Source organism: Poecile atricapillus, chromosome 3, assembly GCF_030490865.1.
Source record: "Poecile atricapillus isolate bPoeAtr1 chromosome 3, bPoeAtr1.hap1, whole genome shotgun sequence".
In the NCBI taxonomy this organism is placed as follows: domain Eukaryota; kingdom Metazoa; phylum Chordata; class Aves; order Passeriformes; family Paridae; genus Poecile; species Poecile atricapillus.
This window is the reverse complement of record NC_081251.1, coordinates 52,759,189-52,785,921: the sequence shown is the minus strand read 5'-3', so window position 1 is coordinate 52,785,921 and position 26,733 is coordinate 52,759,189. Positions and strand designations below refer to the sequence as shown.

The window sequence follows — 26,733 nt, the reverse complement described above, 5'->3', positions numbered from 1 at the left end:
GCTGATTTTTTTCTGTTTGCAGGCTAGTTAGTCAGGAATAAAATCCTGACAGAGCTAATATTTGTACTATGTTGTGGTCCTCCAGCCTCCTGAGAGTCCATGCATTTAACAGTACACATGATGTGTTTGATAGGAACTTGGAAAACCACATAAATGATGCCTCCAAGTACTGTCGAAGAACAGCTGGGGTAGAAAACCAGTGTCAATAAGCAGTATGCACAAAACATCAGACAAAGTGCATGCAGATGAACTATACGCATATAAATGCTACAAAATTGACAAATATTACAAAAATTACACTGAGGCCAGTGCCTGTGAGCCCAGCTTCATGATTATCACCCAAGTGTTCATTCTGAAAATGTACCTTAAGGACATCAGTGGCAAAGAATTTATCAGACAATAAAATTGAAAATCATACCTCCTCCATACACATGAGATGTATAAGACTTACTCATATTAAAGAATTATTAATCAATGTGCAAGAACAAATTTTTGATTTAAATTGCTATAAATACTAAACATGTACATTGAATAGATACATTCAAGAAAGGTTAAAAGACAATGCATCTGTTATCAGCTAGCCTTAAGAATAGCATTTCTGAGCTAGATACAGCATCTTACTCAAAACACAAATTATTACTCTGTATTATTTTTATGATTGCATTCTGAAGGATTTTTTCTCAACCATTCATGAAACCAGAAAGAGGCTGCAAGACACAGAAAGAATGTTGATGAAGCTCTACTAGAAAGAGACCTGTAAAAGACAAGGCAGTCAAGAACAGTTGGCATTAACTTAGAAAGAACAAATCCCACTTGGCCAACCGGACTGCATCCTCTAATGAAATGGTTTGCTATCGTGGACAAGGATGGAGCACTGGCTGCAATAGATCTTGACTTCATTACAGTGGTTGAAATGATTTCCTGCAGCACTTTCACTCACAAGCTGAGGAACTATGGCATGAACAAGTTGTCTAATAAATGCACTGAAAACTGCCTAGGCTGACAGGCTCAGTGGGTGGCACTGGTGGCTTGGCAATGTGCCTGAAGGCCCAAAACAGGTTGAATACTCCAGGGGTTGATCCAGGGGTCCATATGGAGCATTGTCTCATTAAAAACCTGGACCACAGGACAGGACGCACTTAGGCTATTTTAAGGTAATGCTAAGTTAGGAGGGATGGCTGACACACTAAATGGTGGAGCTTAATTTGTGAGGGACTTTCGGCAGCTTCTGGACTGGGCTGGAAGAAGTTTCAACATGTTTAATTCAGAGAAACACAAGGATAAATGTTCAGTTCTGTACCTAAGGCCGTGTAAGCCCTTCTATTGGTACCAACTGTGAAGGAACAGGCTGGCTAGCAGCTTCTTCAGAAATGACCTGGGGTTATGTGAAAGCCAAGTCCAGCACAAGCTTATAGCGCACACTGATCCCAAAGAGAGAAAATCACACCATAGCCTACATCAGGAATACAGCCAGCGTGCTGAGGAAAGGTCCTGTCCCACTTTGCTTGGTGTTGCCAAGACGCTGGCTGGACACAAGGCTCACTTTAGTGCTTTCTCAGATCAAGATGGCGCTGCCAGTGAAGGCTACCAAGACAGCTGGGACCTAAATCACATCACCTTGAAGGAGGTGTTGAGGTGTCCCAGGCCTGCCTTGCCTGTTGAAGAGCATAAGGGCCCATACAGCAGCAGCCTGCCACTGCTTGAGGGGGGATTACAATGCAGGGGAGCTAAACTTCCCTTAGGAGTGGCATGCAATACAAGGTGAAACTATGGGCACAAGGAGGTCCAAAGAGGACATTATGAAACAATTATTCACGTGGAAGGCAGACAGCCTGGACAAAGCATGAAATTTTTATTTTGGATGGTTTCAGGAGCTGTCAAGACAAATCTGTAACAGATATTATCCGCTTTCATCAGAAAAGCTGTACTGCAACACCCAACGCATCTATGATTGTATACGCAGGTGTAAAGGTGATGAATTTCCTGGTCTAGGATTCTTGTTTATTGTGGGAAGATGGCCTTAAAATGGTCACTAAAATTTTTTCTGGGCTGTACTGTTAATTTAGGAGCTTATATATTTGCACAAACAAAAATAAAAATACTTTGCCATCTGTTGATAGCTGGCAAAACTGCAGATGTTCTTTCCTGAAACAAACTATTTAATCACCACATTTAAACCATTATCCGCTATTGCATTTGGCAATAAAAAAGTAGAAAAGAAACGCAATGTATTTGGAGAATCCACCAATTGTCAGATAAATCACCGTGGTATTTATTCAACTTATAAAAGTGACGGATGTGCTTGTAGCAATATGCCGGGAGTCCATAGAATAATTTAAAACTCATCAGCAACCCTGGACTATCCCATCTTCTCTGAACAATAACATGAGTTTGTACTATTTCTTTCTAGGCACGGTAAAGCTCACCGGGACGCTCAGTTTTGACAGAGGTATGAGCTGTTCCTGCCTTCGAGGCCGCCTTTCCCTCCTCCCTGCTGGACCCCGGCGGAAGAGACGAGAGGACACGCCTGCCACCTTCCCTTCCCCACTCCACAGCGCTCATGGTCGTGGGCAGCCCAGCTTCCTTTGCTGCTTTCCTCATTGCAGCCGCAGCCCGTGGCGTTCTTTTTTGTGGTTGATGGAGCCCGAGGAGCCAGAGCTTTGGGGACGCTGTTCCGCCCCCGCTGACACCTTTTTCCGGGCCCTGCGGCCGCGTCCCCCGGAGGGCAGGGCGGGCACCGCCGCCCCACGCCCTGGCGGGAGGAGGAGCCGGGGCCGCGGCCGTGCTGCCGATGGCGGGCGGCGGGGCCGGACTGCTGCCCTTCCTGCGGCTGCTGGGGCAGCTCAAGGTGGGCTCGGGCAAAGGACAAGGGCTAGGCACGGCGGGGCGGGGCGGCCGCGGGAGCTGGGGCTGGGCTGGGCTCCCCCGGCAGTGCCTGGGCTGGCAGCGGGGCCGCGGCTGGCGGGGCCCGGCGTGAGCCGGAGCTTCCTTCCGCCTGGTGCCGGCGCAGCGGGCCCGGCCGGGCCCGGCGGGGACTCGTGGGTGCCGCCGTGTCCCGGCGCTTCGGCTGCGGCCGGGCCGGGATCCTGGCCGGCTACAGCCTTGGGGGCCAGCTGGGCCTTAGGGCAGGTGTTCGCTGCGAGCAGCAAAGCTCTCCGGAGCGTGGAGGCCATGGTGGGGCGGAATTTCTGCCGGTGTCGCTGAAGCGAGGGCCTGCAAAACCAAGGGGTTTAACCTTTACAGTGCCATGGTCTGGTGGGTACGGTGATATCCATCCCCCTAGAGGTTGGACTCGATGATCTCTGCGGCCTTTTCCGACCTAACTGATTCTGTGATTGTGTGTCACGGCGCAGAGAGTACGGCGGACAGGATGGGTGTACAGGAACGTGGCAAACCCAGAGAGCGTCTCCGACCACATGTACAGGATGGCGATGATGGCTTTGGTGACTGAGGACAAAGGCCTTAACAAGGACAGGTGAGACTGCCTCTGCTTATCACCGGATGTTAATGGTACGGGAGAGCTGCAAACAAAATGCTAAAAGAAGCGGTCGTCCCAAGTAAGAGCTTTTAAATCACACTGAAGGAATTTGAAATCCTTGCCCCTCTTTTCTCTCTATCCTTTGGACAGGGTTCTGTTTACCTGCACAATTGAAAAGGGCTAAAACTTCATTGCTTAGCTGTGAGTGTTGAGGCAAGTCCTTAGTGCAGAGGCTCAAAGCTGGTCTTCTTTCAAGCAGTAAATAAGCAGGCTGAAGACCCTTGCTAAAAAACATTGTGAAGCAACAGACAGCCATGTCAGTGCTGTAGACCATGTTGATTCTGACAGACTGAAGGAGCACTCTGCAGCAGTAAGGAGCCATAGAAATCCTCTAGCATAGCAGACAAAGCTCTAGGAGCCGATATGAAGAATTCTTTGAGTATTCTGCTGCAGACTGGCATAGCTACAGAGCTGTCAGTGACAGATTATGTACTGAATTAGGGAATGCTCCAATCAGATTACCTTCTACCTGTTGCAGGAATAACGTGAGGTGTATAATGTAGTTAATTACTACAGCATCTCCAAAAGCCAAGTATACAAAAGCTAAGTATATTACTTTTGAATATTACATACTGGTGCACTGTATTTATACTTAAATCTACGTTTACAAGTAGTAGGGACTAGAAATCAGAAATCAAAATCATGTCTAGGTGGAAAATACTCCCCGTAAAAAAGTGAAAAATGTTACATAAAGTTTAAGAAAAGCTCCAGCCAACCTTTAGAGTATATAAAGGGGGTTAAATTCTGCAGTCTCTTAGACTTCTGCATAAGTTTTCAATTTAAAATGCTGAAAAACTAATTATTCTGTCCCTCCTTGTCAGATGCATACGATTAGCTTTGGTTCATGATATGGCTGAATGCATTGTTGGAGATATTGCTCCTGCAGATAACATCCCAAAAGAGGAGAAACACAGAAGAGAAGAGGTATGAACATAAGGTGTGAAGCCACAGCTGCAGAGCATTCTGTGTGTTTCGATGTTCTGGTGGTGGTGAGGGAAAACTCCAAGCAATATAATACTGTCATAGGCATTGGACAAACCTGACACAACCAAGTTGAGTTTTCAGTGATTTTTGTACCTGTAACATCACCAAGTACAAAGTTATGGAAGATCTTTGAAGTAACCTTCACCCCGGTCATTTCTTCCTGAACCAGTTGTAGTTTTGGTAGCCTGAATTAGTCATGTTCAGCAGCCTTGCCAAGAGGTGAAGAGCAGGAGTAGATGCACTGAGTAGGATGGATGACAGTCCATGTCAGATTGTGTGTGTGGTGCCAGATCGTGAGATTGACAGAGACTTCATTTAAACGTTTTCCACAGAACCTCAGATGCAGGTGTCTTTTTTGTTGTTGTTGTTGTGATTCTTTGATTGCAGTATGCCTAGAGTCACTTTATTTTTGGCCTTGCACTTATCCAGACTGCTGGTTTGTTGTTTCTGGGTTGTGGCATTGTTTGAAGAAAACGTAAACCATTTCCGTAGCCACAGCTAGAGGGCAATGTCATGCCTCAGGAACTCTTCAGAGCCTTTTTTTGTTCAATGTAAGAGCACAGTAAGAAGTATATTGAAAAAGAGAAACATTAAATTACAGTCAGTAAAGACATTACTTCAAGAATGCCAAATGCACCCTTGTTCTTTAATTTCCAGTTAGCAAAGAGCTTACTCCTAGAGTTTGTCATGGCCCCCCAGCCCCTAGTTTTGACCAGATAAGCATAAAAGTGGGGGGAGAGATAATAATAACTGAAGTATTTGTTACACTCTTTAGAGAGCTTCAAAACACTGAACAGAAGAAACATGTTTTCTGGAAGCCTCTAAAGGTTGTTGTGCCCTGAGGATCAGCCTTCAACTTTGGTCTAGATAGAATTCTCATTTGACTTTAGTCAAGGAAAAAGTATTTTGATGCCTAGGTATGTTTAAGTTTTCTTAGGTATTTTCAGCTCCTTCTGCTCCCATTTCAATCAGTGAGGACTTTCTGTTGACTTTCTGTTTTGGGAAGGAGAGTAAAGCATTAAACATTTGGGACTACTCTGAAATACTTTGTTGTAAAAATAGACCATGGGTAGCCACTTCAGGAGGTGGCTTGAGGTGAGTTATCAATACTCTGCTTCCACTGCAGAGTTCTCCTTTTTAATGATTGCTCTAAAGCCGACATTGATCTGGCTCTGAAGTTTGCTGCTTGTGCAGTAACTTTAACTAGTGAGTCTCACCAACAGTAAGGCAGCAGAAAATAAACCTGATTTAAAAAAGAAGTTTTTGGGTTTTTTGTGGAGGAGGGAGCTTATTGTTTGGAGTAGGGGTTTTTGCCAGGTAAGTCATTTTAGCCACCTAACCTTGAAATCTCATGAGTTCCAGAGCTGGAAGGAGGCGAGAAGGAATGAGACCTTGATGCTTCAGTGGTCGCAAGCAATGGGGAACCACATTATGACACTATATCCTGTATTTGAAGTGGAGAAACAATCATGGCACAAAACCTTTATCTTGCCTGTGATGTTGGCTGTTTCAGAAGAGCCCTTCATGTTTGCCCTATGGGCAAACAGTAGAGATGGCACAGAAATGAGACTGATCAGCTGGGAGGACACAAAGAGTGTGCAGAACAATTTCTGGTGTCCCAGGTTTTGCCAGGAGCCTGCTCCAGTACAGGCTTCCTTCAGGGTCACAACCTCCTTTGGAATGGGCACATCCCCCTGCTTTGAATCCTCCATGGGCTCCAGGTGGATATCTGTTCCACCGTGGACCTCCAGGGGCTGCAGGTGGATCTCTGCTCCTCTGTAGGGCTGCAGGGGCACAGCTGCTTCACCATGATCTTCCTCACTGACTGCAGGGGAATCTGCTCTGTCATCTGGAGCACCTCCTCCTCCTTCTTCACTAAGTTTTGTATCTGCAGAGTCCTTCCTCTCCTCACTCCTCCCTCTGGGTGGAGTTGCACAGGGATTTCCCCTCTTAAATATGATTTTCCAGAGGTGCTACTGCCTTGGCCTTAGCTGTAGCCAAACCTTGCCATGTCAAAACAATACAGTAATATGCTGTGTAGTGGATGTTTCTGCTAGCTTGGTGACAACTAGATAATTCAGAAAATATAATGGTAAAAATGTTGTTCAGAAAATAGATAAATGGAAATGGCTTATTTTTTTCAGACAGCTATGCAACAACTGACCCAGCTGCTATCAGAGGACCTTGGAAAAGAAATCTATGAACTCTGGGATGTAAGTTTGCGTTCTTTTAATTCTATGTTAAAATTTAGGGTGACTCATTCCCTTCTTCTCATGTACCTGTGAAATTGTGCCATCTCTTATTTTGACCTCAAGAAAGTGAGATTTATTCACTTAAAAGATAAAGCTTAACAGTATGAGTCAAGGTCATTTTAGGATCCTTTTCAAACAGAAACCCTGGACTTTGGTAAAATAACTATCTTTTACCCCTAGCCTCTCAGGTTCCAGATGAACCTATCCAGGGCTTGGTTTGTACAGCTGAAGGAAGCATTTGTGCTGTACATCCAGCCCTCTGGATATAAATCTGATTTTTTTTATTACATTATCACTTTTGTTCATATTTAATTTATTGTTTATTACATCATCACTTTTGGCCATTTAGAGTTTTTAATTCAGGAAAAAAACAACAATGGTAGGTGATGGTGCCATGAATTATTTTCTTCTTTTTATGCAAGTAATTTCTGTGGCATTCATTTCTAATAATGTCCATTAGACCAAGATATTTAGTAGTAACTTAAAATGATTAAGTAAACTAAAGTTTAAACTTAAGTATGACAAAATACTATGCTTTTCTACAAACATTGGAGATTTCTGGTCTTGGGTTTCTTAAAAGTTTGTATTGGAAAGTATCTATTGGAATGTGAACTATTTTTATGTGAACCCATGCTGTTAATTGATAAGATCTTTTATACTTGCAAATGAGGGATGATTAGATTATTTCCAAACAATTCAAATTTATAATTACTGTGCTTTATCTCCTCCTGCCATATGGTCGCATGGGGGGAATTGTATCCTCAACCTTTCCTTCAAACAATGCATTCTGAATTTCTTGGATTCTATGACCTGAGTCTGAATCTTATATTCACATTATTTTCTACTTAGAGTGTATTTAAGTTCCAGATATTTGCATCTGATTTCTGCCTTTTGCTGCCTGTTTGTGGTTTTGCTTTAGGTTTAGGGTTATTTTTGTTTGGTTGGTTGGTTTTTTTTTCCCCTGTTGTAGTTGTGTGGTTGAACAGGCAGTGGGAATGGACTCTCAGAACTGTATTTTAAGCTAAAGGGGGTAAACCAACATCATCAGATATGGGAAATAATATGTATATTTTAGGGAGCATTAGTTCCTTCTCCCTTGAGAAACTGTTACAATTGAGGAAAATGAGGTTTTGATAGATAAGGTTTGTTCTCTATAATTGAGTCTTTTTCTTTGTTGGTCTCGGTCTTCTCCTGTGACACTGTAAGAGCTGGTTCAGTATGCTGAAAGCTTGTTAGGTTTTCATCATTCTCATTAACCATAATTTAATATTTGCACACTTTTGATAATTTGGACTTTGTTTCTACCTTCAGGATTATTTATTGGCACTGTGCCTGCAATTCATTAGTGTGAGTGCAACCCACGTGGCAGAGAGGGTACCCTAAAAATCTATTATTCACATGTAGTCCCTCTAGTGTTAAGTGGAACAACTAGTTACTCCTTAAGAAATAAAAAAGAGGGATAACTTGGTGTGCTGTGCTCTGCTCTCAGCAAGCCAGAGACATTTCCCTATGATTTTTTTTTTGAGTGAAGGTGATTATGGACCAGAGCTGAACAGTGCTGAGCAGGACAAGATCTCTCAACACTCTTAGCAAGTCCTTCCTGCACTGCCCTGCCCTTGTCTCTGTCTCCCTTTGCCTTTCAGCTTTCCAAGGACTGCTGCTTTGGATGGTGATGGTGGGTAATTGGTGAGTGTACCGTAGGGGAGAGAGGCAGCAGAAAGATGCCTCAGATATATTTTCACTTTATAACTTAATTCAAAATATGTTTGAAAAAACAGTAAAGTAAATGAGTCAACACATTTCAGCTCTGTCCTGTGTTTTTATTCTCAAGTGCAAAAGCATGGGGATGATTTTTAAAAGATGGCCTGTGGTGTTGGAGAGACCAGTTAGTGTTTTTCCAAAGTACACTGTTATTTTGGAGTCTTAACCACCTGTGGGGAGGAAGCAGTAAGTGTTTGTTTCAGCACTGTGCACAGTTGCACATGTCATAGCTGATGTTTCTTGAGGGCAGTGTGAGCTGAGGTGTGAATAACATCTGGTGGGCTCAATAGCACAAAGAAGTTGGCAACAGGTTGATACTCCCACCTAATTGTTGGAGGTGGGACCAACTTTTACAGATGAACCTTTTCCTGAAGTTCTCCTTTGTAATGCTGCCAAGAGTTTGTCGTCTTTGAAGGACCCTCCCCCTGCAAAATAGATTATAAGAAAATAAACCAGAAGTAAATAGTTTTAAGAAAATAAGTAGTACTTAAACAATTTAAAAATGAGGCAAAGCTCAAGTTGAAAAGTAAAAAACAAGATAAAAACACTGAAATGAAATTTATTACTAAAATAATGATGAAGATGTCACTGAAAATTCAAAGTACCATTGAAATCTAATAGTGGAATAGTAAGCCAATCAATCATGCCTATCAAAATCTGGGTTTCTGACTTCAAAGATAAAGTAATAAGCCTGAGAACAGACTCCTAATAGTATGCAAGACAAGGAAATGACTGTCACACTTATGTGAGCATCAGTGTGCTGGAATTACAAAGCCTGGATCTTGCTACTGCGAATGACACTCACACCACAGTTATTGTTTTAAGATGCAGAAAAGAATCCCAGATTCTGTGCTCAGTAGGCAAACCTCTTCCTGCACTCATTCTGCTCTTCTCTGTGGAAATACTATGATCCACAGGTTCTGTGGATCTGGGAGCACGGATGGGCCCAGTGTGTACTTCGGTGTGATTAATGGTGATGGGCATGATGAATAGGGTCAGACCTGCCAGTAGTATCAAGGTAATGATAACCTGCACAGAAGAAAACACCTTTTTATGGGGTTGGTTTTGGAAGTCAGGAGAGTCAGGAAGACCTGCCATGAGACATCACAGACAATGCAGTAGATTTGGAAAAGAGAAAATGCAGTGCCAAACCTGTCTGCAGCCATCACTGGAAGCAAATGACAGCAGAATTGTTCAAGTTGTCTAGAAATGTGAATAACTCATAAATACATACTGATGATGACTGTAGAGAGGAAAAAGATAGCAGAGAGATTAAAGGACTTAAATTCAGAAGGGGAGGAAACCCCTTAACCCCGTTCCTATCTCTTAGGAGAGACATAAGGACATAAGCAGCTCAGACAGATTAGAGCAAAAAGATTAGGCAGGAATGACAAGAGAAATATAAAGAACAACTCCATATAGAAACAGCAGGTGGTGAGAAAAGTGCAAAATAGGCCTTAAAAATAGGTGGTGACAGTGCATTGGCACACGATGTGGTAATTCATAGCCTTAGGCAGGCCCAAAATGATCTTTATACGTAAAATACTGTTAAATCAAACCTATTGTTTAACTTGTATGTCATGCAGAGTTGCCTCCATATCATCCCTGATTCAGCCAAAACAATTGGTATGTTTAGAGTTAGATTATACAAAATATTGTATTTTATGTCCCACTGCATTTATTACAAAATTGGCACATATTTCAAGTGTTTTGCTGACCACTGTGTGTTTGTAGAAACTAAGTGAAAGATGTAGTTGTGCTGAATATTTCTGGAGTGGCTTGTACTAAGGAAGAAAATTCTAGATATATAGAGAGTTTTTAATGTTCTGTTTCAGAGTAGCAAAATTATTTTCTTATAAATGCAAATCTTTTCAGGAATACGAAAACCAGTCTACTGCAGAGGCCAAGTTTGTAAAGCAGTTGGATCAGTGTGAGATGATCCTGCAAGCATTTGAGTATGAAGAGTTGGAAAACACACCTGGCAGGCTGCAGGATTTTTTTGATTCAACTGCTGGTATGATATTTGGGCTTTTCTTTTTATCTCTTTCATAAATGAAATATATAAATTGCCTTTTTATTCTGACAGACATTCAGAGAAAGTGAGAACTCCTTGCTCAAGTCCCCTAATATTTCTGGGGAAACTTAATGCAATATGAAAATACCTGATATTTATCTGTAGGTATTAAACCTGAATTTCATTAATGCCAAATTTCTTTTACATGACTTTTTACCTTAGAGAGAGGCTCAGCTTACATTGCACTTGCATGTGTGTAAGGATCTCCCTGAAACATCAGTCTTCATAAAGGAGTCCTTGGTGTTCAGCGATGCTCTGACAGCAGCTTGTTTGTACTCTGTCAATGTTTCTGGAACCAGTGGAGTAGAATTTGTTATCCCCAAGTGAGCTGAGTGACCTGCCCAAGGTTCCTGTGAGAACCACCTAAGTGAAATGGTTAAGTTGCAACTGTGATTATTTCCATTCTATCCACTGCTTTTCATCCTTTGCAAAATCCACTGGCAGTTGAAAGCAGAGATAGGTAAAATAATATTCTCTATCATTTTGGTGGGGTAGTTGAACACCAGAGGAGGACTGTAACTAACTCATGTCCTGGGAAAAACACTAGGATAGACAAACTCTAGGGATAAGAGGATCAGCAGTCACCAGAGTCCCTGACAAGTCTTATTTATACTTTGATGATTTCCCAAGGAAATAATAATCTCTGGAAAATATAAGACTTTGATTAGTGAAGAATAAAAAAAGGACAACATGAACGAAGCTCGTAATGCTTTATTTTCTAACTGATGTCTTTTCTCCCCTACCAGAATTCAACAACTTCAATTGGGCTGGTGTCTGAGTAGAGCCTACAGCACATAGCCTAAATGCAGCTGTAATTGCAGTTGTTTCCTGTAGCACAGTATGTAGTATCAGATTATTTTGGTCAGGGTGCATCCCTTTTTCAGCTCTTAAGTGTCTTAACAGAGCACAAAATACAAGCTTTTTGTGAAGAAGGGGTGTAACTACACTTACTCCATAGATGGATTGAACTGGGAGCATTCACTTTCTTAAAAGAATAATTTGACATTTATTCTGAGCCTAAAATGACATCTCTGCCTTTCACACATGGCAAAATGAGAGCATTTTTCATTAACCTTCCCTTTCTTTTGTTTTGCAGGGAAGTTTGTTCACCCAGAAATACTCCAGCTTGTATCTCTGATTAACACAGAAAGGAAAAAAAGAATAGCTGCCACATCTCATCCGCATTCCTGAGGTGTTCCTAAATGCTGCAGCCATAATAAATACTTTGATTTATATTCTGGTTATTATTTTTTCTTCTCTAACATCACTGATTCTGCTGGCAGATTTTTTTCCTGTGCATTCACTGCTGAGAATCCCAGGACCATTTAGAGAGGAGCAGGTGGTGTAGTTGCCTCCCATATCGGAGGTTGTGTCAGGGAACAAAGAATTAGTATATTTGGGGTTTTCCTTCTTTTTAATTAGCCTCTGATTAATGCAGTCTTGGTTACAAATACATTCTCCACTGGGGAAATTCAGGTACATTTAAAAATTAGTTGATTGCAATCTAATCTGTTCATGTAATGCACTCTGTGGGGCTGGTGGTCTTGTTCTGTGAATTTCTAAAAATGTATGGACTTCAGTGCCTTCAAAATGGGTTAATATCCACTTGATGCTACACAGAGACGAGACCAATGAGCATGTGTCTGTAGAAGCTCTTGACTGAGCTTAGAGATGAGATTTCTTTGGAATGCCTAAGCCTTAAGTGATGGTACATAAAACTGGTAATCTCATTAATTACATTTTCTCAGTATCTTCTTCGTTCCATACAGCTTTTCCCCTGTTCATGTGTTGTATCAGGGAATGGTGCCAGTATTTCCATAAAGTCTGTATTCCTGACTTGTCTTCCTCCCAGACTAGCAGCTTCACAGACTCCTTCACAGGTAATTGATAATCACAGAATACCTGGGGTTGTGTGGACCTTTGGAGTTTGTGCAGTCTAATGCAGAAGCCTGTACAGCCATGTAAAGCTGGCTCCCTTCTTCAGGCACGCGCTGGTACCAGTTATGCCATAAATGAGTTTGTGGTAAATGCCATAATGAGGCCAGTGTCTGCAAGTGTCAGGCCCAACTGCTGAGTTTTGTGCAGCTGGAGATAAGGGCAATGCCACGATTACCCTTAAATTAATTAACCCATGATGACCAAATAAGCAAAATTTGCACCTGGAAAAATTACATGTCAGAGACCCAAAGTTCTGTGTCTTCTGCATCATGTCAAATGCAGCAGCGTAAAACTAAATTGAATTGTCATACCCTTTAAAGGTAGATAATGTATCTGAACACACATTTTTAGGCGCCATGCTCAGGAAATGCTTTTCTTTATGCAAACCTCAGGGGTCTGACTGACACAAAGCGTTCTGAGGCTGGTGACTTTCCTGGAGTACAAAGTGCTGTGCAGAGATGCTGGGAACTTCTTGCCTCAGTGGCTGGCACAGTGCACAAAATCTGCAGAGCGTATTGGTCTGGTTCAGAGGAGACGCAAGATGCCTGCTCTGCTCAGGAACCCCCCAGGGCAGCAGTCATGCTCTGTGGCAGCCCTGGAAGAACAGGTTGCACTTTGCTGAGCTGCTGAGTGGTTCTTGGCAACAGACTGTCATACTGCAGAGGGGGATGGAGCAGGGCCCACTGAGCTTTTGTCAGTGTTTTTATTCCACCTAGGTGCACACAAATTATAGTCTCCATCAGTCTGCATTGAATGCTGAGTGTGAAAGAGCTACAGATGCGTGGAAGGGCAGAACTGAGAACATTCCTGGCAAACCAGAAAAGTGGCCTTGAAGAGATGTTTGGTAGAAACACACCCAGCACAAATTCTACCCTAAGCAGGAACAGTTCATTCCTGCAGCGCAGCAGGAGGCTTCTCCATTCTGCAGGGGATTGAGGGGACAGAGTGTGGAACCCCATGTACAGTAATCATAGTGGTTTGAGTTGGAAGGGACCTTAAAGATCATCTAGTTCCCTTGCCAGTGGCAGGAACACCTTCCACTAGGTTGCTCAGTACTACTGGTAAATACAGAATTAAAACATCACAAAGGGTAAAAGAGTAAGAGAGAAATTTATTTTTAATAAGAATAGCAAGGACTTCATTTACACAAACTAAGTTGTCAATATCTTCCATTTTTAATTAAATAAATTCACATTTATGCACAAAACCACATAAGCTAGAAAATTGTCACAAGAATACTAGAAAAATGATTAGATTTGCTCCCATGCTAAAAATCACACTAAAGAGGCATGTGATATAAATGTCCAAAGTTAACTTATGTCCAGTAGAACATTACAAAAGGACTTTCAACTTTGTTAAAACTAACAAAAGCCACACAAGAAAAAACGAAAATCACTTAAAGCCACGTTTTTCTCACAAAATTTTAAGCAGTCTGTAAAGTCAAACTTGCTAACGCTGATCTGAAGCTTTGGCGTATGCTCAAAAACTGCATCCATTTTCAAAGTAGCCAGGCTCTTTTCCATCCTGTTTACTGTTGTGCCCACTTCACTGTGTGGTGAGCTGAGCGACGCAGCATGCGGACTGACACGCGCTCACGACACAGCAAAATAGTGTCACAAATGTGCTGCTCTTTCCTTAGAAAACACGTTAAAAGAATGCAATTCAGAAAACATGCTGAATCAAAGCTGAGAGATGTCTGGCTCTTGGTGATTGAGCAGAGATAATGCGGTTGATGGAATTACATCCTGGAGCGAAGCACAACAAAATTTGACACCAAAAGTGAAGTTCTTGCTCATCCTGTGCATTGGCAGGTAACAGGGTCTACACTAGCAGCTCTGAAGGCATGGGCTCTCTAACCTGTGGCACATCTGAAGCCAGATGTTGGGTTTGTATTCTTTCACTTAAGGCTGTATCTTGACAGAGGCTCATAAATGTATCTTCCCTTGGTTTTGAGGGGAAGATACAGAGGCAAAAATATCAGAGGTTCCCTCCACGCCACATGATTTTCTAATTAATATCACTGCCAAGTCTTACCAAACCAAAGAGAGCAAGCAATGGTGCACATTTTGAAGCTGAAACTTTTCCAGCCAAAATGACCATCTGAAATCAGCAGCTGTGATAGGTTGTTTCTGAATGAATAACCAGGTGTCTCCTTTGGCCCTCCTTAACTCTGCTGCCTAATGGGTGTAGGGCAATGCCAGACTGTCCCACTGAAGGAGAAACAGCTTTTTGTGACAGTAAGTGATTTTAATTCTGTTAGGAAATAGATGATATACAGGCACTCCTGAGCAAAGGGCACCTGGTATGGATGGTAGACAGCTGGTATATGGGCTACTGCTGGCAATTGAATGCTTTGCACAGCTCTAGGTCCATCTGTCTGATGTGGCACTGAGAGGGAAGCCAGAAACCAGCAGATAGAAAAGAGTAAACCAAAATAAATTAGGAACAGAGGCTGGGAGATTGTTAGAGGGAAGTTACATGTAACTGAAAACTATTTAGTCACTTAACACATAATTTAGTGCATTATAGCCAATGACTTGCATGTGGTTTTGATGATGTACAAAGTACCTGGTGATAAAATGGCCCATCTAAATAGAAATAAGGAGAGGAAACATTTCTCCAACACAAGGCCAGGACAGCAATTTTCCAAAGCTGACAAAACCTTGTTGCACAAATTGTGTGGTGAGGGAAAGCTGAAAATCACTGTCTGGGCAAGTCTCTGAAGAGAGGCATGTGAAGCTCAGGAGGGCCTGCTGTTTAACACTGAAGTTCTTCTTCACTTTCAGGGAGTCGGGTGCCAGCAAGGGAGCTCTGAGCACTGGCATGGGCTGTAGAGCTGAGAACTTCTTCAAAACTGCCTCCTGTGTGGCTTGTCCCACCAACCTTGGTCTGAAATAAGGCAAACAGAGAACAGTAAGTTCCTCTGCTCACACTGAAGCAAATCCATTTCCTATCCACCCCATGGCCAAGGAGAGCAGGGAACTATTCAGGCAGAGAATCCGTAGGAATGGGCTTTTCCTTAGAACAACAGCTATAAAACCAGACAAATAAAGCAACTCCACAATTTCCAAATGAGGCTGCCATCATAAAATCTGACAGTGGCATGTCTCATATGCTTAAAGGAACCAGTCCCTAAGTAGATCCCAGATAGGATCCTAGACCCTAGCAGTAAACTCCATGTGGTTGTTACCTGAGTAGCTCACACTGGTTTCACTGTTTTTTTCCAATTCTGTGCAGGCGGGGTAAGAGATGAATACTAAAATGAACTGGTTCATTTGCTGAGTGGCTCACATGCTAGCTATGGCAACACAGATGCTCAGAAAATACATAAACCATAAACCAAACTGAGATTTTGGACAGCAGAAGGAATGCAAACCCAGCAACCTGAATCCCATCAGGCACTTGTAGTGCCTAGATACTGGTATATAAAGCAGCATTTTCATAGGGGAAGGCACAGAAGAGACACCAAAATACATTAATCAAACATATCCAATGTACATGCACATCTACTTCCAGGATGCTTCAGGTCACTGAATTTGTAATAAATATTAAAAATTAAAATCAGTAAGACTAAATCTTTGGAAAAGGAGTTTCCTAACAAAGATAGAGCTGTATCTAAAGATTTGGAAATCATCAACACTAAGTGACAAAGAGAAAAAGCTGTTGTGACTAGGTTGTCTTGGTAAGAGAACATTCTTTTGTGGCTTTGCTTGCTGATATGCCCGCTCCAAGTTGATTCAAGCCTGAAAATAGGACAAAACCTTTTATTCCATCCTAGAATTACAGCAGAACTCAAAGACAAGCTGACATTTTTTCAACCTCTCAGCCACTGAATGCTTAGGAAGATTATTTTAATTAAATGAACTTTGTGTTCTAAGTTTCCAAAGGGTTAATCCTATGTAATCCTGTTTCTTTAGCCAGCACTAACTGCTAGCACAGCATCTTACCTAGCTTGAAAGTCCAATAAAACATTTAATTCATCAGAGTTCAGATTTTCAGAGAAGTTGAAAAGAATGAGGCACCCTGGTCCTGTTTGATTTCCAGGGGGAAAATGAACTTTTATACTCTCCCAAGAAAGTATTTTATACTTTGCAACCCAAAGTCCAAACTCCAAGAGTGAATAAAATTTAATTTGAAATTTGATTTGTAAATGTTATGAAATCTGAACATTGGTTTTGGCAAACTGCAGAACACTGTAGGATCACTGAAGATTTGTAGCTGACATGGGGGTTGGAAAGATGCTAAGACTACTGCTGTTCTTTTTTCAGGGGCCTCTATGTAGTTCTCCATTTTTTGAGACCAAAACAAAACCCTAGAATTGAAGGGTAACTCCATGATTTCTTCCCCCATCCCCTGGTCTCCTAGTCTTCCTAATCTTGCAAGCCTTGGAACAGAGGCAGGAAAAAGGAGGAGCAATGCTGAGACATTCCCATTTGTCCGCAGTCTACCCTGGTGGCACCTTAGATCCATGACTCCAGCTCCCCTTCCCCATTCACACGAGGAAATTAAAGAAAGAAAGAAAATACAGAAAGAAAATATTTTGAGAAAATGTCAGTGCGTTTTCCCGTAAAGATAGACAATGGAGGTTTCATGAGATGTGGAGGATTATTTCAGACTCAAAGCTTACTGTGTTGTCCTGCTTAATTACAGATTTCTTAAAGGATGATCTAAGAGCACTCTGAACACAACAGGCTGAGCTGGCATGACAAATACTCTCCTCTAGAACACCTTTAATTAATCAACAAAATAAGATCAGGCTCTTCAAGCAGATCACAGTGAGAGGAAATGGTCTTCAGAGCTGTGCAGTTTGAATTACCTTTTTCTATTTCTGAATGACACATTGAGATGAATGGGACAGACACTCTTTACCACCACTATTTTTGGCATTTTGACTATTTTTGGCCACTTCCTTACTTTGGCAAGCATCAGAAATAATTTCTTAGAAACAAAGCAAAGGAAAACAATTTCTTTGCATATTGCCTTCATTTTCCATTAGTGCTCTTGCACTACCATGAAATTCTTGATGGAACAACAAATTCAGTCAGTCTCCTGTACAAATATAGGGACAACTAAGCTGTCACACTTTAATACACATATACATGCAAACTCTGCCCCAAACCTTTACCTTAAGGCTTGTGACAGTGGTTTCAACCTTCTCCTCAAATGATTTAAAAGTTGGAGAATTCCTAGGAGAAAAGAAAAAGTTGAAGGGAGGAAAAAGAGTTGCCAACATCATGGGGTAACTCCATAATTTGATCAGATCTTACCAGGCAACGCTGCCAGTAAACAATGAAGGCTGGCGGGCAGCACAGGCCTATGAACACTCACTTTGCTCTGTCAGTCAAATCCAATTATGGTAATCGGATGAGTATTTTTTAGCTACAATTTTTCAAAAGCAGAACCTGCCTAGTAATTGAAACCAAATGATAACTGGCCTGCCTACTCTATGATATGTTTTTCATGTTCTCAGAAGAACAACCAGACAATGCTGCCTGAAATGCTGCTTTTCTATGGCTTTATCCATTTGTATTGTTGCTGTAAAGAAATAAACATTTTTTTTGAGCTGATGAGCAAGTCCATAACCTACATTATTAAAAAGACGCCAAGTTTAATGTCCTAAGGCTGGGAAGGGGATTAGAACCATATGGGAAGTGGGTCCCAAATGCCTTTGAGGAATCCTGCCTGCCCACCTGCCCCACCGCCCCCTCCCCCTCCATGATGTTGTGACTTCCGCTTTCAAAGACAAAGGCTTTAGAGAAACTGTGTTCCTAAGGTGCCTCTCTGACTAAGGTAAGCTTTTCTCTGTGTTCATTCAACACAAAGGGGACTTGGACAAATCTACAGTGGGTGAAGGGGACCTTCTTCTAGTTGTCTGCTTCTTGCTTGGCACCTGAGAGCTCATTTACAGCATATGTTGTGCTTCATAATTAGTGAATACTCTGAAGCTCAGGCACTGTTGTCCAGCACACTTCCTGTGCTGGACAACAATTGCCCAATTTTAAGGGAAGGGCAAACAGAAGCCAGTTGAAAAAATGATGCAAATTTAGTTTCTGTTATTAGGTGACAATTTTTTTCATAGGGCAAGATGGGTCAAAAGGAGAGAGAAACTGACTTTTAGAACTTATATTTGATCTGTAGGTCACACTGGTGAATTCTTGCCTTAAACTACCCACCTGCTGAAGTTGAATTAATGAGCATCCGTCATTTATGTTGTTTGTTTTTCATGCATGCTTGGCACAGAGTGGGAACAGTCATGTATTTAGAGGCCAAGGGAGTAAAAAGAAAGCTGGATACTAATTTTATTGAAAACAGTCAGAGCTTTACTTGAACAGACGTCAATATTTGGCTGCAGTCAAGTAAAGTGTGATTATAGCCATTAAAATATGAAAGCACTCATGTAAAATCCCTCCATAGGAGCATGATCCAAAGCCTGTTGGAGTGGAAAGCATCTCTGACGTTAATGGGCTTTGGATGATGTTCTAGAGACAGCAAAACAACTGAATTTCAGATTCAGTAATACAAACCTGATAACAATCAGCTACCCAAATACAACTCAGAACTGCTTCATTTACTCAAAGGCTTGTACAAGAGATTAGGCAGTTAATACAATTAAAATGAAAAAAAACAAACCCCACAGCTAGCCTGTCCTGCAGCCCTCATCTACATGAATAACCTTAATTGATCGAAGTGAGACTACTCATCCAACTAAAAACTGCAGGATCAGGATCAAAGTATGCAAATCCCCCCTCATTACTCTGTTGAACATCACCATATCAAATAGAATATGGGTAGCACATTACCTCATTGCAGGCATGCTTATGGAATGGCGAATAGAATAGCTGTGGGGTGAAAGAAAAACATAAGAAAAAAAAGCTGTAAAATCCGATTTCCAATATGATTATAATGTACTTTTTAACTTAGCTGTAAATGTACATATTCAAAACTGCTGGTATTCTTCCCCTCCTGATGGCAAGGGCTTGTCAAACTCCAGCTTACTCTCAGCACTAAAGATCTTACCACCACCTTCTCATGTCAACTGACCAGCAATGGGGTTCAAAAAAATGATGCAAAACAACTCCTGGCAAAATCCTTTTAAATGGTGCAGACCCTGGCTATCTGTAGATATGAGAGACACATGAGAGAGCCACCTCTGTGTCCCACAGTGACAGAGGACGAGCTCTGTGCTGGGCAGGAGGGATACACCCCAGGTTTGTGCACATCAGCAGAGCTGGGTCAGCTGACTCCCAGTCTCAAAAGGCTCCTGCACAAATGGTTACCCAAACAAGAGGTTTCCTCAACCAGAGAGGCAGCACTCTCACTTACCCGCACCTCTCCAGGACATTTCACTCCTTGACTTTACCAAACGTACGGAGCTATTTTCCACAGCTTTTGTCCAGCTCTCCTTGTGACACTTCCCTCCTCAGACTTCCCAGCAGCAGGAGTATTGGAAGGTTGTGAGCAGAGGATGGCACATCTGCATTACTCAAAGATCCCCACCTAATGCTGCACACCTTTAGCCCTGCAGATGCCACCCATGCTGACTGCTTGACTTACATGAGCCAAATTCTCCAACCTGAGACACCAACTCTGCTTTCACAGCATCACCTGTTCCCTGCTGCTGGGAAGCATCAAGCCTGGTCCAAATAAGAATCTTTATTTGAAGTTTAAGAACTTTCCATAAGCACACTTCAATCTGAGCACTTTACTTAAAGTGTGTGATGCAAGAGTGTGTCTTTTTCCAAAAATCCCTGCATTGCTAGTTCCAGTGTTGACTGACAGCTGCAGCCTGGTCTGACTGAGAACAGTGAGAGCTTTTCTGTAAGGATCACCGACACTTGGCTCCAAGCAAAGCATGATTATAGCATTAAAAAATGAAAGCTCTCATACAAACAACACACGTGTTTGTTTTAAACTATACCAAATCAGAGCAGCACTGAGCTTATACACAGATTTGTTTTTCCAGATTAAAGATTCAGAAATGGGGGTGGGGAAGGGAGGGAAGAGCTATTTGGCAAGCAGGTGGAATAGTGACATCTAATACAAACTGTTTGCTGTTGTATATATTTTAAGGCTTCTGCTAACATCAGACAGACAAGAACTGACAGCAGACAATACTAATTCGTGCTCAATTTTTCACATAATTTTTAAGACTTTGAAAGATTAGCCCAAACATTTCACAAGTGCAGCAAATCTTTAAAAATCCTCATTAAATCAAGCAAGCATCCTTGCCATTTTAGTTTTGCAACCCACAACAAATAGGCAAAAATAGAGTTTGGAAGTATTTCAGCATAGACTGCTCCTCTTCTAAAAGCAAAACATTCCAAATATAAAGGTTTAAGTCAGAAGATTAAATTCACACAGCTGAGAGATGGCTCATGACAGACAATCCAAATATTAAGTGCTTATTTTTTTTAGTTCATATTTCAGTTTCTCTAAAGAGGTAAGAATGCAAGTTACAGAAACAGTGCAAAATCTTTTAGTACAAGCCTGAAACATTAAGCTTTTTTTAAAGACATACATATCTGTGATAGTGATCATTGCAGAGAACAGAGATTCTTCTGGACAGAGGTTGGTAAATATTACATTTTAATTTCATGTCAGAGCGAGTTAAGAAGGTCAATCTATCCTGTACTTTGAAGTTTACTCAGTGAAGTTAGAGTCCTTGTTAGGACAATTTAGCTGAATGGAAAAAATGCTCTTGAGCTTTTCAGTACTGAAGATACTACAAGGCCAGAGGGACTGGCAAGGCATTCAGGGCTGTTCAGCCTCTCTTCAGGGTGAACTGACATAAAGCCAGACTGCTTACACAGTCTTTGAGAACACAAAATTGTCTTCTAATTCATCATATGTTCAAGTGCTTTACAGAATCAATAAACTCAAACTCTAAACATGAAGAACTCTTTCATCATCTTCAGAACTTGGAAATTTCCCCAGGACTCCCAAGACTTTTAAAGAATCATGACTAAGATACTTTAGCTCAATTGAAGAGAAGGTAATAAAATACTTCATATAATCTTTACAAAACTCAGCTGAATAGAATATTTACTGTTTGTTGCTCATGCTTGAACCTCTGACAGAAAGAATATGGTTGAGAGAATGGGATTATATATAAGTAGGTTTTCCCAAGACAAATGTCTTTTGAATGCATCCATTATTTGAATTTGAGACTAATCTCTTCAAGGCAAACACTTGGTCCAATCCTTTTCTTGTTACACCATGCTGTAAAAATGAGGCATAGCAGTTTAAGTAGCATATGCTTTTTTTTATATAATGATGTGGAAAGGAAAGGGATTACTGCATTACAGTCCATAAAACAAATCCTGTCAAATACAGAGGTAGTATTCAAGGAGAGTAATGTGTCTTACCCAATTGAATGCGATCTGTGGTGGATGCACAAGGAAAGAAAAGCAAAAGTTAAAAGTATTAGGAAAAGGTAACAAAAATAGACATAAACATCTGTAGCACATCAAAATGCCCAAGGAGAAAAATAAAATAATTTGCATTCAAATCTAGATGCTGGAATTCACAGTAGAATGTGGATCAGTTCAGATCCCTCCAAAGCAAAAATTTTCACACAGTCCTTCACTATGCAGTCACCTATTCTGTATGCATTGAAAAACAGAAGTTTTGTCTACTAAATTTTGTGTTCTCTTCATTAGAACAGATTTAAACAATGCTAACTGGTTTCTCTCCTCATAGCCTCCCTTAGAATCATTAAAGAGAAAGTACATGCTTGCTTAATGCATATATCATGTACATAAGAGCAAATCGGGTTTTTTTTGCCCTCTGAATTTCTTAATCATTTCTCTTAATCATTTCAGTTAAAACAGGCTATGGAAAAAATAAGGAGTTTTTAATTCCTTAAACAACATTTTCTAAAATACTTGTTCCTTGTTGAAAACAATACTTGAAACACTTCGACACTGTGTTCACCTCATAGGAACTTAATTAAAGAGGAACTGGGAGAGACACACTGATATACAATATTCAAAGGATGTCATTAATGTTCCAAAGCTGAGAAATGATGAGGCAGACAAGCCTCTCCTTCATCTGTGTTACTGCTATAGTCTTTAATTACAGACCACTTCAAGGGAACACCTGCCTCATGCAGCGAGCCAGAGAGGTGGTGCACACTTAATGAACATCTCTTCAAATACTTATTTTTCACATCCCCTCTCAATGTGTGGTGTGATGAATTATTTACTGCACAATGTTCATACTTTGCTCCAAAGTAAAGCATTGATTTCTTCAGTTTTTTTACAAGGTTATACACATCATCATGTATACTAGTGCTTCTCAAACACTCAAGGGTTTGTCTTCAGAACACATTTCTGCTTAGACCCCTTTAATACTGTTGCCCTCCTTGTACTACCTGCTGGCTCCTAGTAACAGCCACCCCCTTCTCCGTGGCAATACAGATACTTGCACAGACATAGGATAAGGAAATCTCTGTTCCTACAGAACTCTAAAAACCAGCAGAAATTAAGGGGAAAACGTCAAAGGAAGTGAGAGAAAACAACTTCCTCACCCATCAGCAAAAATGCTTATGAAATTATGTTCTGAAGAAAGGTAGTATTGCTATTTCCTTTATAGGGGTATCAAAAGACAGAAAGGTTTGAGAATGGTAGTTTCAGGCATGACAGCTACAGCATTTGACGGAATTCAAATCTGACAGCAGTTTTAAGTGCCCAGAACATCCTTACATCACAGAAATCCTAAAAGGATGTGCAAAAACTACATCACCACAAACAACCTCAAAAGGCACAACAATAAAGGCACAGCAAAAATCAACTCCCAAAGTGGTAATGCAGATTAATCAGACCTGAACCATCACCAAAAGATTTTGGTCCCACCTGCTTCTAAAAGCTTTAAATGACAGAGATTTCATAGCCTTCAGAAATAACCCCCATTTGGCTGCACTCGTGAGCCATGTGGCTAGACTTACTAGGCCTTCTTGCAGAGCTGCCTGGTCAGTCCTCCCCATCTCTGCTTTTGAATTTTTTCCCCATTTGTCAATAAAGCACATTACTCTTTCCTATACTGAATTTTATTTTATCATTTAAAATAATGTGGATTTCTAATCCTGGTGCCTAAAGTGCTTGCATGTCCTGATGCAGCAGTCATATGGGAATTCTAAGTGATGCCATCCTGGCACCTTCATCTAACCTAGCAGTGAAAATGCTGATGAGTAACATATTCAGGACAGATGCCTGCAAAATTTTACATTATGGTCAGCTACTGAGACCTATTCTTTGGATACAATTTTCAATTTCCTATGCTCTCTTCCTGCCAAAGCAATAGCACCTAAGCTGTATTTCTCTAGTTCTGCAAAAACAGTACAGACAGCCTTATCAAAGTCAAGCTCTATCACATCTCCTACCTTCCATCTATCCTCTGTGACAGGTGCTGTCAGTTCAAGATAATTGCTCTTGACAAACCCTTTTATGTTTTTGCCATCATGCTATCTTCTAGATGCTTAGAAAATAACAGGTTAATGCATTCCTCCAGTATCTGCTTTGTAGTTCCCAGAACTACCCTTGTCCCTCTGGAGAGGAATTAACGTTGCTGTCCTCCATCCCTCCAGTGCCTCCTCTACCTTCCGTGCTGATCTCTGAGGGGCACATCCAACTGCCACAGTTATGCCCCCAGGCTGTCCCTCCCTGCAGTCTTTTGTGTCTTTCCACATGTGCCTTCCAACTCCTGGCAGGAATGAGGCATTATATTCCCTTCATTCATCTTGAGAGCTGGCTCATCCCAGGCACTGGATTTGAAAGGGGTCTGTGTGATCATATAATTAAGGAAAATGAACCAGACAGCTGAATGAAGGAGTTATACAAAATGTAACTGCTGACATCCTAATTTGCATGCATGCCTTTGTTAGCTTAATCTTTAAATACGTTTACTTGAGTAGTAGCAATGTATGTGGTAGTGTGCATATAGCAGTGTAGTGTTAAGTAGTTTACCTTTTCTTCCTTTCCTCTTTTTTTTTTTTTTTTAAGGCAACTCAAAACCCAAAAAGTCTCTCACTTGGTATCACAATTTGTTTCTAAAAAAGTCATCAGCAAGGATGTAACATAGATCCATACAGACAACTGCAGAGTAGCCCAGCAATATAGCATGAAAATATTCAAACTTTAGCAGAAAGCAAAGGAGAAAGGGATAAAGAGCCTCAGTTCTATCACATCTGTGCTCTTCTTAGCAAGAGCCATGTTAAAATGTATGGGCAATCTCTAATACTGAGAGATCTGAACATTAGATCAATGCCCTGTAAGTGACCTGCAACCATCCCTTTCCTCTTAACACTTCACACCAGAGAAATATTAAAAGAGACAATGTGAGCTGGAGGTGGAGGAGTAAAAAAAAATCTTGATGGAATATAATTAATCATAAGACCTATTAATGAAGGATCTATTATCTTAGCTAAATTGCTAGTGTCTGCTTTGTATCCTAAAGCAGAAGTATCTGTACACTGGTTTTATATGCATTTCTTGTATTCCTAGAAACACAATATTAAATAGGATGCATTATGACTGTAAAGAGACCTTACAAGTACTATTTTTAATACAAAATTCAGAAAATGTAAAACGCTAGTGATTATTCATGCACAAAATGAATTAGAGAGTTGCAACACTGGGAAGATGGGGTGGGGATGAAAGAGAAGCACAGCAGCTGCATGAAAAGCACTTGGTTCCCAAAGGGTGGCATCTGTTCTTTCATAAAAAACAGAATTTTGTCATTTTTCTTATAGATTTTATCTTCTTGAATGCTAAGATAGGAAAATAGCACATTTGGGGGAGTCTGCCTGGGCTGTTGTTGTTATATGATATTTTAGTAATATTTTTAGAGCTAAAACAAGGTGAAAATTAAGGCCCAACAACTTCAGAACAGAAATACGTGTTTCACGTGGTGCTCTATACAGTTGACATAGCAGGCAACATAGAAACAGAATGTTTCATAAAGAAGGCAGGTTTCAGTATTTATTCAGTCTGTCTATAAACCCTTTCAAAATCACCATCACCACAGGCAGGGAGTAAGGCTGCTGAACATACTGGGAATTATGATGACATCTGGATTTTAGAAATCAGTTTCAAGTGTCTGGTCTGAGTGAAAGCAAAACAGGGATTTGCATCTGGATGTCATTGGTGACTATCAGCCTTAATGCCTAACCAAGAGAATTAAGCTAGAGTCTGATGTTTGTTTAAAATGGCATTATGGGAGGGGGTGGTGATAATCCATACACTACATACAGTACATCACTGAAATAAAATTATTTGGGTTAGCAAAAAAAGCCTACAATGACACAGAAAATTCCTGCCTCTTTAAAGGTTACACCCCCAAACAGAAGTGGGGTTGGAAAGAGAAGGGGTAAGATTTTTAATAATCAGTTTATTTAAGTGATAAGGTTTGTAACATGACCCCACACAAAACTACACCTAGCCAAGCTGAGCCAAGAATTTAGGCCAGCTTTGCTGCTGAGGAAAGCACACTGACCATCACTCCACATTTATGTGCAGCAGATGCAGAAGGTCCAAGTTACGCCGCTCTCTCTATAACTATGGGAACTAGACCACTAGCTTCTTCATCATCAGGAGTCAAGAAAACTCAGTCCTAACTGAGCACTTAAAATCGAAAACAGCAAGTATTCACAAAAAAAAGGCAGCACTGGTAGCTCATATTTTCAGGTTCAAGGGTATGATTTCAATCAAAGAAAGCTACTAGAAATCTGCTTTTTGATTAATCAAAATGCTTTTGGACTCAGCCTCTGCTTTCAGCTCTTGTCTAAAGGGCTAATGGGATAAACACCTCCCATCTGCCATGTCAGATGCATGACTGCCATGGGCATGAGGGCTGATACTGATAGGTAAGACAAAAGCATTTGGTAACAGTGATTAATTAAGGGAAATATTAAAGGATGAACATGATGTATTTCAGTGAAGACATTTCTGCCTTTGCAGTTAATCTCACACCACGTGCAAAGCACAAGTATTAGGACCTGAGAAATCCTGAATTGCTAAGTCATCCTTCCCTCTATAATCCAGAGCCAGCTCAAGGTATTCACACAGAAAGCCTTTGGTCACTGCTGTAGGATCTAAAGCTTGGAAACAGCAACGAATCTGTTTGCTGAGCTGTGGGCTTGTCTTTTACAAGAGGAAGTGTCAAAAAAGAACATAAAATGAAACAGGGAA

The 26,733-nt window shown here is 41.1% G+C and overlaps 2 protein-coding genes across 2 annotated transcripts in view; one reads left to right on the top strand and one right to left on the bottom strand.

Moving 5' to 3' along the window:
• The first annotated feature begins 2,580 nt into the window (after positions 1-2,580).
• On the top strand, positions 2,581-11,844 carry HDDC2 (HD domain containing 2). The gene is made up of 6 exons (XM_058836546.1): positions 2,581-2,848; positions 3,354-3,475; positions 4,360-4,462; positions 6,667-6,735; positions 10,411-10,549; positions 11,706-11,844. Exons 1-6 carry the CDS (start codon positions 2,792-2,794, stop codon positions 11,798-11,800), a joined length of 585 nt encoding a protein of 194 aa, XP_058692529.1. The 5' UTR covers positions 2,581-2,791; the 3' UTR covers positions 11,801-11,844.
• Positions 11,845-13,635: 1,791 nt separating this feature from the next.
• TPD52L1 (TPD52 like 1) overlaps positions 13,636-26,733 on the bottom strand; it is a 50,134-nt gene continuing 37,036 nt past the window's right edge. Inside the window, exons 5-7 of the mRNA XM_058835401.1 lie at positions 19,348-19,386; positions 17,673-17,733; positions 13,636-15,436 (exon numbers count right to left, since the gene is read on the bottom strand). Coding sequence (XP_058691384.1) covers positions 15,305-15,436; positions 17,673-17,733; positions 19,348-19,386 — 232 coding nt within the window. The 3' untranslated portion in view covers positions 13,636-15,304. The remainder of the gene's footprint in view (positions 15,437-17,672; positions 17,734-19,347; positions 19,387-26,733) is intronic.

Excerpts from the sequence above, each read along its gene's own strand:
- HDDC2 (XM_058836546.1), top strand. The coding sequence starts at position 2,792 with ATGGCGGGCGGCGGGGCCGGACTGCTGCCCTTCCTGCGGCTGCTGGGG. Across the intron at positions 2,849-3,353 it reads GGCTGCTGGGGCAGCTCAAG|AGAGTACGGCGGACAGGATG; the intron begins GTGGGCTCGGGC and ends GTCACGGCGCAG. Across the intron at positions 3,476-4,359 it reads AAAGGCCTTAACAAGGACAG|ATGCATACGATTAGCTTTGG; the intron begins GTGAGACTGCCT and ends CCTCCTTGTCAG.